The 11,920-nt window shown below is 45.8% G+C and overlaps 1 protein-coding gene across 1 annotated transcript; it reads left to right on the top strand.

Moving 5' to 3' along the window:
* The first annotated feature begins 1,169 nt into the window (after nucleotides 1-1,169).
* On the top strand, nucleotides 1,170-11,581 carry PCTP (phosphatidylcholine transfer protein). The gene is made up of 6 exons (XM_086473723.1): nucleotides 1,170-1,316; nucleotides 5,447-5,564; nucleotides 9,670-9,749; nucleotides 10,084-10,255; nucleotides 10,954-11,021; nucleotides 11,516-11,581. Exons 1-6 carry the CDS (start codon nucleotides 1,170-1,172, stop codon nucleotides 11,579-11,581), a joined length of 651 nt encoding a protein of 216 aa, XP_086329849.1.
* Nucleotides 11,582-11,920: the final 339 nt, after the last annotated feature.

Below are 11,920 nucleotides of genomic sequence, written 5' to 3' on the forward strand. Positions count from 1 at the left end.
AATCCTCATGCTCTGCTTGCAAACCAATTGACTGGAACTGGAAGGGACAGCTGACATAAGTGAACTCTTTGTCAAAGAACCCATTTGCTTGGCAGGGAAGCTAGAAAAAGCTACATTTTGCCAACCTCGCACAGAGGTTACCACCAAGCACATTGGGCTGGTGGTGTCAGACAGGCTCTTTGTCAGTCAGTAGGTTTGATGATGTCCCATAGCTCAGAGCTGCTTGTGTTTTGTTCTGAAGACACACTGTCCAGCAGGAAAATCTCACAGGAATTAGAAGTCTCAAGTAATGAAAACAGATTTACAATTCCAGGGAGAAAAACCTGCCTTAGCCGCTGACATTTTGATGACCCCAACGCTTTGGCTGTCGGTGCCAGCCTCACACATCAGCATATTGCGAGAGGTGGTGTCGTTCAGCAGAAGCCCAAGTAAGGTGTGAGGGGTTTCCCCATCAGTGGACGACTCCTGTCCGGGGGCTCAGTGCCACTTTTGTGTCCCCGTCCACCCTGCCCACCCCAGCCCGCTGCCGCCTCCTCTCTGCTGCTGCTCCGCCAGGCCGGCCAGGCCTCGGTGGGTGCGTGTCCGTGCCAAGCACACGCACCAGCCGGCTGTACGGCGTTCCTGGGTTCTTTATACACTCCCGTAGGAACAGTCCGTAAGGAAAGCTAGTTTTTAAATGCGAAAATATATATAGGGGTATAAATACACGTGCCCATAGGGAGCGCTCAGTCTCCGTCCTCGGGGAACACCCAAAGGTCAAGGTGCTCACGGACACACCGACGGGACCCGGCCCGGCTCCGGCACTACCAGCCGACACCCGCGTTTCGAGGCCGCTCCCCACGCACACCGAGAAGCGGGGACGCTACGGCAGAAGCGCGGAGACAACCTGCCGGGCAAAGATGCGCCCATAGCCCTGCCGGCGGGTTCCCAGCGGCACAAACCCACGTCCCCCGCTCCCCACACCGCGGCGGGCAGGACCCCGCCTGCCCACACGCCCCGGGACGGCCCCCGGCGCGGCCCTGCCCCGGGCTCTGTCATGGCGCCGCGGCGGCCCCGGGGCGCGGCGGGGGCCGGGCGGGCGGCGGGGAGGGGCGGCAGCGGCGGCCATTGGCTGGGCCCGGTGCGGCCGCCAGTGCCCCGCGCCCGGCCGCCTCCTGCCGCTGCGGAGAATGGAGGCGCCGCCACCGCGGGGCTTCTCCGAGGAGCTGTTTCGGGCCGCCTGCCGGGAGCTGGACCAGCCGGCGCCGGCTGCGGGGGGGCCCTGGCAGCTCCTGGTGGAGAGCATGGGCGTGAGGATCTACCGGCTGTACGACGAGGTGGGCGGGCGGGCGGTGTGTGTGTGGGGGGGGGCTTCCCCTGTGCCTCGGGCCCTCCCCGCCCAGGGCTGAGCCCTGCCCGGGGGAGCGCGGCGGAGGAGCGGTGGCGGGGCCAGGCCGCAGCGCCCCGGGGCGGGGGGGGCGGTGCTGGGCTGCCGGGGGAGCGCCAGCCTGTCCCCGTCCAGAGCCGCCCGTTCCCCGCACAGGTCAGGCCGAGGGGCCGTTGCCCGTCCGGGTGCTGCCGGCCTCGGCTCAGTTTCTCCAGGCTCCCAGAAAGCAGCTTTCAGGGTAATGCTATTAACTGCTGATGGAGAAAGCTGCTCCGCTGCGGTGAACACCGCGCTGACAGGCTGCTGGGGGAACCTGCGAGCGGTGAGGCTCGGCAGGCTCCTTAGCTGGTGCCTGCAGAAGTTCCTGCTGGAAGGTGCTCTCGGCGGCAGGAGCAGCCCTGGCTCCAACGGGGCGCTTGCTCGGCGCGTCCCGCTTCTCCCGCCAGCCCCTCTGAGCGGTGTGTGCGGTGAAGGAGAGACCCGGCCCGGGGCACCGGCCCCTGAGCACCTCCTGTGTTAGAGCATCCTCCTGATCTGCAGACTCCTGCTTCCCTTCCTTCTGGCCCTCTGCAAAACTCCCTTCAAACTGATTTTCCACCTTGCTCCCTCTAAAATCGGGAGATAGTTCCAAAAGGGTTGGAATTAAATTTTCCCCTTTTTGGGGGACCTACTTCTTTTAGGAACTTTAGAAGTTTAGGCTTCCAGAACTGATTTGTGATTAATGTAGTGAGGGTTTCCGTTCTTGTGCAGATTTATGATTTAATAATGACTTTTGAATCCATATAAACATCCTATTTCTTTAGCTCTGTGATCGTAGTTACCTCTGAACTCCTTATAAAGCTGGACTTTATACTGTGCTTTGCGTGAACGTTTTGTACTTGTATTCCGAAAAATCATTTCAGGCCATGGTCATGTTAGAAAAAAGTAGCAAGTAAAGCAAATGCATAGGTGTGCGTGAAAGGCAAGACAGGGCAGGGAAAGTCTCTTTAAAAAAAAAAAGTCACTTCCTACGCCTTGGAGCTTTTTGGTGGTAAATAGTCCCTTTTGACAGCACGGACATGGAACTGGCAATAGCAAGACAAGTTTGTCAGTGAGTGCACACAGCAACGGCGAGCCTGGGTGTCTGCCGGGTACCTGCGCAGGAACTGGATGTGCTGATGGAGTGGAGGGTACTGGGAGCGTTGCTTCTGGAGCGGATGAAATAGAAGCTTTAGGACTGGAGCTCATTGCAAACCTGCAAATGCATCACACAGTGAATGAGGGCAGAGTAATTTGGGGAGGTTGGAGGCTGCGTTTAGCCAAACGTGGGATGAGGCGTCCATGAGGCTTGGCTTGGGGCAGCCTGTGTTGCTGTGGCTTTGCTGCCGTTGTATCAATTGAAGCTGGTTAGATGGAAAGTAGCTCAGGCTTCTCCTTCTCATGCTTTTGTATAGAAGGACTATTGAGCTGACTAAAAACCACTGAGAGGTGTTGTGTGTGTGTGTGTATCGTACAGTGACCCTAATTTAGGTGAGATGGACGGACTAGGTAGGATGCAAGGGAGCTTTTCGAGTCCAGTGTTCTGATTCTGCTGGGAAATAAGTCTTTGTTTTGTCTTTCAGTTGCTTCAAATTGCCACAGGAGAAGAAGACCCTAGGAGGAGGGTCTTTGCTTAAAGTTGTTACTGGAAAAATTGGCTTTTAACACTTACTGAACTGCAAGTCCACCATAGCAGTGGCAGTCCAGGAAGCGGAAGGCAGCAATTGTATTTTCTGTTGCCTTCACTTTCCTCGTTCTGCGCAGGCTACACAGATATATCTCCCGGGCTTTCCTGCTCTGTGCTGTATTCCAACCTGCTGATAGGCCTCTGAAAACTTGAAACATTTCCCTCTTGTTTTAACTTTCTTGTTGTAAATTGCTGTTCTTATTGAATGTCTTTGTCTGTCTTAACTCCTGCAAGATGTACTGTTCACTCTTCAGGTCATGATTTGTTATTTTGTACTTGTGTCAAAATACTACCTTTTTTAGTAGAAGGTATTTAGTGATGTATGCCATGATTTGTCTAGCAGTGGACAAATAGATTGGTAGAGAATAACTACCTAATTTCTGGATCTGTCTTGAGCTACAGCATGAGAAGTTGAAGGCTACAGATGTAAGAATGACTGAACTGACACTGTGAACCAGTTGGGAGCCTACCATTGAATGTAAGGTAGAGTCCCATAGGTTAAGTCAGGAGATTAGGTAGTGCAGCACTTGCACTCTGTATTTGCTGGCTTCTGAATGATGTGACAGTGAATGACATCACTACAGCTCTGTTCTAACCTTTGATGGAGGTTCTGTTTATAGCAAAAAATGCTTCAAAGACCTATATTGTGTGCGGATCTTTTGATAATCCTGAATTAATAGTGTTACAGGCACTTCCAGCTGCTGATTGGGTGGAATATAAAAGCTTTAGAAACAAGCAATGCCCTGTAATAGTTTGTGGTCTTAGAGCTTTTGGTCTGGAAGTGTGAAAGTGTCTGTCGTCACTAAGGTACAAAGCACAGTCTACGCCAGGTCTTTGAGGCAAGCTCTGGTAGCTTAAAGGAGAAAATTACTGCATGGCTTTCTTCTGTCAGACAGATTAAGAGGAAGATAAAGGATACAAAGAAACGGGGAGTGTGCTGATGAACAGCTAGCTTTGCATGTTAACTGCAGCATTAAAGTTGTGGGTGAGCTTGCTTGTTACCTCTCAAGATGCAGTCCTAATCAAAGTCCAAGAAAAGAATACAAAGGCTTCTGTTCTTCGGTGGAAGAGCAGCCCCATGACATGGGGAAGTAAGAGTTTTTTTCTGAATTACTAGAAGAACGAAGAGAATTGTGATTTGCTGTTCTCCTGCCTTATGTGACATTTAATGTAAATGCAGATACGTGCAAGATAATCCACATAGTGTTTCTGACTAGTGACCTGGAAGGAAATAGTGTTTAAGCTAAAACAACTATTTTTGAAGTACCACTGTTTGCTTGGGCATATGCTGTTGGGTGCCGGCTCGTTTTCAGGTGTGGTATTTTAAAAATTAGTCTTAGGAAAATAAAAGTGTTGGTGCCTTTTACAAAGGTGATATGAGTGCAGGGGGCTGCACAGATGCTGAACAGTTCAGGTTTGAAGCTAGTGATGGATGCTTCAGTGAAGCCACAGTGAAGATGAGTAGCTAGAGCTTCCTGGTCCTGTTAGTATCTTCTGGTACATCAAATCTTTATCTTCTAGCGTTGATTTGTGAAGGGGAAGGGAAGAAGAAAAATCGGCCATTAACTGACAGAATGTTGTATAATCCTTCCCTCCCTTTCCTTGGGAATGCTTGAATTTGACTCCTACGGTGTATGTTCAAAATACTGTCATTGTTTTAATTTAGTCCTGCACTGGTACTAACAATAGTACAAACATTGCTCTATAGGCACAGATGGAGTTTCCATATGTTGAGAGCATTCACATAGGAGATATCCTGCACCCCACCCTTCAGTGCAGACAGCTTTCAGAAAGAAAATAGCAAATATTCAAGGCAGATGTAACAGTGCGCTGTATATAAGCGTGAACTTGGTAAAGCATTCTTGTATCACAGCCTGGAGTATAAGCGTACCTAACTTGCTGGAAAGAGTATTCCAGATTGTGCAGTACCTGGTAACCTCCTGGAAATGGCTGAGATTCTTAAGCACATTATATAGGGTCTATAGACCTTGCCACAAGAATTTAATGCTGCTGGTAAGCTTCAGTGTGGGCAGGATTTAGTCCATACTGAGCACGGGAGATTAAAAGGGGCGTGGTGTGTGTGAAGAAACATGCTCCCTTTGGAACTACTTACCAAGTAAAAGGATACTGGTATAAGGGAAGGAACAACCATTGTGCAGGGCAGGTCAGCCTGTCTGGATTTAAACTTTCATGTATAGATCAAAAAGTCGAGAGGTTAAAGACTGAATCTTGTATTGTTTTTTGAACACTTGCTTTCACAGCTTTTGAGCATATTTGTAGTATGTGCCCCACCTAACTTCCTTCATCTGCTCTCTCTGCTGCAGAGTACTTCCCTTTCCTGTGTGACTTTTCCTCTCCCCATTCTGTTTCCACAGCAATCAGGACTTTATGAGTATAAAATCTTCGGTGGTCTTGCTGACTGTCCCCCAAAACTGTGCGTGGATGTCTATATGGACTTAGATTTCAGAAAGCAGTGGGATCAGTATGTTAAAGGTAAGCTCATCTAGGCAGTTTAAAAGCAAGTTTTATGTCCACATGGACTCTTCCCACTGAAAACTTCTTCAAAGGTGTTTTAAGGTTGCTGCGTCCAAAGACTTCAGGCCAGACTTAAGTATCTTTTGGGATACAGTTGCACTCTGCAAATACACGAGTAAACGCTGACGTGAACAGCTAATATCTCATCACCATATAGATTTCTCCTGGAATGAATTCTTTCTATGTTGGTTAAAGTGTATAATTGGCATCATTTGTTCTGCTGGAGCACCTTGCAGCCTCTGGGTGTTGTAATTCCTAGGTTAAATTTTAGATGTTCTAGGGAGAAATGGAGATGTTACCTTTTGTGCATCTTTGCATATTGCAGTGGAGCAATGCAATTGTAGAATCATAGAGTGCCAGGTTGGAAGGGACCTCGAGGATCATCTGGTCCAACCTTTCTTGGCAAAAGCACGGTCTCGGTGAGATGGCCCCGCACCCTGTCCAGCCAGATCTTAACCATGTCCAATGTTGGGGAATCCACCGCTTCCCTGAGGAGATTATTCCAATGGCTGGTTGTTCTCACTGTGAAAAATTTTCCTCTGGCTTGCACCAGTTTGATGTGTGATAGAATGTCTTTTCCTGAAAGCACTGGTTGTTCTTGGCACCTTTTACAATCAGAAATGGGTGTATCGAGAGAATAGTTTGTGACTTTGGGCTTTCACAGAGAAAGGAATAACTAATTTAGTTGTGTTTATTTAATGATGTCTTTGAAAAGGGACATGAACCTGGATATCCATATGGTGTTAAAACACCTTAAGTCAGCAGTGACAAGGCAAGGAATCAGCTGATGTAGGCCTCCAGTAATCTGTTTATTTTAAAGATGGGGAGCCTTTCCCTTTTAAGCCTGTGCTTAAAATCAGTTCCGGCCAGTAAAACTGAAATGTCGTCAGAGTGTTTGGCTGAACAAAGAACAGTATCAAAACCCCAAAAATTGTTAAATGTTGTGCTTGGTAGGTCTAAGACAGCTCTATGGCAAATGGTTACTGGTAATGCCTGTGCCTGTACTGATACAGAGAACCACATACATGACTCGTGTCAGTACTTGGTCAAGCCTAAGAAGCTGTGTCTTCCCTAGAAAGTGGCGTTTGTCAAAATGGGCGATAGCTTTCTTGTAGCAAAGGCCGCTTTGCCATTAGTGAAACAAAAAGAGCTGGAGAAGGACTCAACGTTATCATATTGGATGTAAAAATAATATGTTCTCTTGAGTTACTTCAGTAGTCTTTGATTTAAGTGCATTTAGGAGAACTGAATCCTTCTTAAACAAACACTTTTATTTTTTTTTTTGGTAATGCCTTCTTAGAGAAAAGAAAGGAAGTGGTTGGGGGAAGCTACACCCTTAAACTAAAAACTAGATAACGTTGCAGAGCTGGTGTTTATATCCTTGCTGACCACGATATGTTCATCTGTGAATTTGTGCTGGTACTTCAGGTCCAGCCGTTCACAGAAGTCAGCTTTTGATGGGTGTAAACATAATGTTAACGCTTTCGTTTTAGCTTAAAAATTGACACAAGCCCACCTGTTCTTTAGAACTGTATGTATGATGAACTAGTGCTAACCAACATTTTCAATGTAAACGATACAACTTTGGTTTTTCTCTTTTTACATTGAGGGAGAAAAACCCAGAAAACTTCCATTCAGAGCCTTCTTGCTCTTTGTTTTACTGTTTGTATTCCCTGTTGCTCTTACAGCTATGCAATAATGGCAGTCCAAAGGAGAGTTCTCTGCTGAACTGCTGGCTGGCATTGAAATAAAAATGTGTCCAGCTGCCTTTTTAGTTGAAAAGGAAACTGCTCCTGCACTAAGCATGAGAGGAGCTAATCTCTATCCTCTAGTTGAGCAGAACTCTTTATGAAGGCCTGACTGGAGGCAGATATGGACAGGATTCCTGTGAGTACTTCAGAGGGTCATGCTTTGATCTTCCCATGCAAAGGAGGAGCGAAGGGGTGGTCCAGTCTGTGGGTTTTAACTGGACACCATCCCTTTAATGTGGAGTTATGTTTTTCTTTCAAGGCCAAAAATAAATGCTAGCGAAGGAATAAACAGATGTGAAAAGAAGGCTTGGAGACTTGGAAGACAAGACTGCTTTGTGTTTCCCGAAGCAAAGAGGCTGTTCACAAGGAGGTTACTCTTTTGGAAAAACACATGACCGAGGGTTTGCCTGAGGCCTCAGAAATTTTGGTGTCAGTCTGCCACTGTTCCTGCATTGCTGTTAGTGCCCTGGCTATTTCCAAAGCAGGCTCCTGGATAGCTGCGAGATGAGGGCATCCCGAGGCCTGGTCTGTGCTGCAGCTGCCCGTTCAGCAGCGAGGGGACTGAGGTACCACGTGCTTCTGTGGCATGATACAAAATGCTTGGGCCTGAGCAATATTGAAACGTGCTGCTTCTGGTTGCAACACTGTCCGGAATGAGACCGTGCTTCCCAACAATTTAATGGTAGTGATTGACTGCTGAAGCAGCCAATGCAGCTGTGCCTGTTATGAATAAAATGGACTTGTGATCTATTGTAGTGATGCCAAGTGAAATGTGGTGATTGATTGAAATGCCCCGTATTCTGCTTTGATCAGAAGCTGTCCCCTAGTATTGACAGACTAAAGTGACTACAGATGTGACGTGACTTACTGTGTGTTTTTTCTGTGTTTGCAGACGTAGAGGTAGATGAGTTAGTAACCAATAATTGCATTGAGGTGTTGTTTAAAAAAGAGTGTGTTAATTCCTTTGAAAAAGGAAAGCTTTGCAGTTGGAAAGGAAAGTTACTAAAGCAATGCTCCAGTGACCTCTGGTGGATAGGATAATGTTGCAGCTTGTTACAACGCGGAGTTTTGTGCATCCAGTACTGCTCCAACCTGGAGAAGAGGAGAAGCTGTTTTCATGGGTGACAGCTGACTTGCAGGGCGTACTACCAGAAGCCTAGTTTGGAACAGGTTGTACAGGGAAAGAATCTCCCATCTGTGGCACTCCTCTTGCATTAGCAATGAGACTATCAGTCTGTTCTAGCCTTATTTTCCAAACCAGGGAAAGTGATGTGGCAGATTGTGGGCATTAGCTCTGAAAGATATCTAGCACCTCAGGCAGGAGTCTGCTCTGGAGGAGGAAAAGACCACTCTGACGGTTAGTGTGAACCACCTTTCTGGATCACACCCTTTCTAACTGCACCCGTGTCATGACCAGTCCCTGAGCAGACAGGGATTTACCCTGATACAGCTGCATGGCTCATCGTGTCCATTACCCTGATAATGGTGGTCATGGCCTCGAGGGAAGAAGCCGTACAAGAGACATTTTTTCACACTCAGTTACGTAGTTTGATTTGAACTAGTTTTTCTCCTTTAGGCCGCACTACTACCTGAGTCACTGCCATGTTTTAGGGACTATTCTTAGATACTTTTTTCCTATTCAGCTGCCTTGTTGAGTTTCCAGGCAGACTGAAGATGGTGTGATGAAGGCTTATAACTGCCCAAGCTTCTTGTTCACTGTTGCCTTTATATACTGCTGTGAAATTCCTAATAGCTTTTCCAAACTTCATTAATCCCTCATACAAGACCTCTTCAGGTATTAAAAAGCAGCACTTGTCCTAGTTCCATGCTAACTCAGAATCGTTTACAAGGATAATGACATGCTTGTGAAAAAGCATACTGTACCTGTGGCTCAGAATTATACAGAATGTGCATAGTTGAGGAGAAAGCTTTGAGATGGAGAGTCTTTGAATGAGCTAGCTGTCCAAAAAGGAGTTTGACTCTGCCTCCAGAATTGTTCTGGTTTTGTGTTTTGGGATTTTTGGTTGGTTTTGTTTCTTGTTTCTGGTTGTTGTTTTTTTTTCTTCATCAATGAATTCAATAGCAGCAGAAAAAAATGCCACCTGCTTTTGTGTATTGAGTTCCTGAACAACCCTGCTACCGAACTTTTTTTAGTGTCTTCTACTGCTACAACTTTACATACTATCAATTTTGACGTAAGGGTTGCATGTACAATGTGCTCATTTGGGAAATCTGAGCAGTTCTTGGTGCCATGTATGGTTCTATTGCAGTAGAATTTAAAAATACTAACAATCTTCCGTTTTCAACTGCAGAACTGTATGAGAAAACATATGATGGTGAAAAAGTAATTTACTGGGAAGTGAAGTACCCTTTTCCTCTCTCAAACAGAGACGTATCCTTTCAAGCTTTTTTTCCTCTTGCAGTTTTTGTCAGCTGATCATCCAGGGATCCCAGGAATTTAATGATTCTACTGCTCTGCTGCACTTGATCCAAGATCTTGCAGTCCTCATGCTCCATGAATATGTATAGCGTGCAGAAGCGTGTGGGTGCCTCTTCCCACACATAACTAAAGCACACATAGCTGCATTATTACTCTGCAGGATTGGATCCTGTAGATGCATAAGAAATAAGGTGAAGGGGGTGGTATTTGTAATGGAATTCACTTGTCAATTCATCATATGTCAAAGTGACACTGTTTTGACATGCCTCCTCAACGTGGAATACAGTATGTCTATATTCGTGAATGTCGAGAGATGGATGTCGATGGGCGGAAGATCTGGGTTGTGTTGTCTCAGAGTGTGGCTGTACCGCAGTGCCCTGAAAAGCCTGGTATTATCAGAGTTAAAAGCTATAAACAAAGTCTGGCAATAGAAAGTGATGGCAAGACTGGATCTAAAGGTAAGAGGTCAAGAAAGTGTGATCACAGGTCGTGTAGCCAAAGAGTGCAGAAAGAAGGAGACTGGAAATTTTAAGCTAAACCCAGTTACTATAAAGTGGATGTACTGAGCACGAGGAATATTTTAAAATGAATGGAACTTTTGGAATTGTCCAGTGCAGTGTGCTACTGTTAAGAATCTTATTATTTAGCAGTTGGGCTGGGTAGTTAAGAATAGACTACAGACCACTTCATTCTGCCACCCCAGACCATCCCCTGCCCCCAGCCGACGCTTCTTTCGCTGCCAGTCAGTTCAGTTGGGTAGCGTCAGATGCTAGCTGCAATCTGGTTAGCTCAGCAGTGATTCAGGTATCATGTTTGACAGATGTGTAGATTAAAGGGTTTTCCTAGAATGACTCCTGCCTGAGATTAGTCCTTTAAAGACATCCTTATTTTATAAGGCAGGCTGCCTAAAATGGTTTGCAATAGTCTAAATTAATACTGTGGTGCTGCCAGCTTCCCAGAGGTTAACTGGGAATATGCCTATTATTACTTCACATTCCCCTTCAGTACAAGTTGACTTTTTTTGTGAAGAATTTAGAGCAGAACGGTTGTACTTGGAGATTCAGTCATGCACACTGGCAGTGTCTGTCATACGGTGTTAGAGCTAATGCTCATACTACGGCTGGTAACTTTCTGGTCTCTTCTCTCTTGTCTCTAGTCTACATGTACTATTTTGATAATCCTGGTGGCATGATTCCATCATGGCTGGTCAATTGGGCTGCCAAGGTAAGTAAAGGTTGACAGCACAGTTGTCTTTGGCTCATCTGTTTCAAACAATGTGTTCAGTGCATCCATACCTGTCTTCTGCATGTTGGGTAGAATTACTTTTTTCTAAAATGGATGTATTGACCTTTCTAGCTCTATGCAGTCCCATTTTTTGTCTTGCTGTTGTCTGCTCTCGTGGTAGTTGTCTTAAATTTTATTTTTTTTTCATTCATATGATATTCCTTTGGATAGTCAACCAGGCAGGTAAATTTGTGCAACAAAACCAACAAATCCATGTTCCAGAGCATATGTGAATAGCCTTAACACAAGCAAACTTCAATAATGCAGTCTGTTCATGAAGGGTTAAAAGAATGGTCTGCTATTTTGTGCAAGATCTTAGAATTGTCCTGTATTTGTTTCAAGTCCTTGATCTATATAGTGGGAATTCTCATCTTGCTTATAGTTTGCCTTGATTACATTATGCAAGAATGACTTTTCCACTTTTCTTTTTGCAGAGCGGTGTGCCTACCTTCTTGAAGGATATGCAAAAAGCTTGCCGTAATTATTCTAAGAGCACATAGGTCAAGTTGATCTGAATTGTTTAATTCCTAGAGCTCTGCACTTACAGGAGTGGCTATTATATATTATGCTGGATAAAATCTACCTCTACCATTGGAAGCAATTTTATTTTAGTTCGTTTATGCCTTGAATTTTATTAACTCTTTGTTTCCATCTCCAACTGAAGAGCTAGCCACCGACAAGGTAACACCAACATCAGCCGCATCCTTTTGAAAGTACTTAAGTTCAGCCTTGTCCCCCTTGCTTTGCTTATGCTGATTGACATGTGTCAGCTAGAGGAGTTCTGTTGATTGAAATATTACATCCTCGGACAAGAGACAACAATCTTCCTAGGAAAGATG

Source organism: Leptosomus discolor, chromosome 15, assembly GCF_034619465.1.
Source record: "Leptosomus discolor isolate bLepDis1 chromosome 15, bLepDis1.hap2, whole genome shotgun sequence".
Lineage (NCBI taxonomy): Eukaryota > Metazoa > Chordata > Aves > Leptosomiformes > Leptosomidae > Leptosomus > Leptosomus discolor.

Bases quoted from the DNA above. Each gene is read 5' to 3' on its own strand.
- PCTP (XM_086473723.1), top strand. From the start codon at position 1,170: ATGGAGGCGCCGCCACCGCGGGGCTTCTCCGAGGAGCTGTTTCGGGCC. The intron at 10,256-10,953 runs GTAAGAGGTCAA...TCTTGTCTCTAG, and splicing joins TGGCAAGACTGGATCTAAAG to TCTACATGTACTATTTTGAT. The intron at 11,022-11,515 runs GTAAGTAAAGGT...TTCTTTTTGCAG, and splicing joins TGGTCAATTGGGCTGCCAAG to AGCGGTGTGCCTACCTTCTT.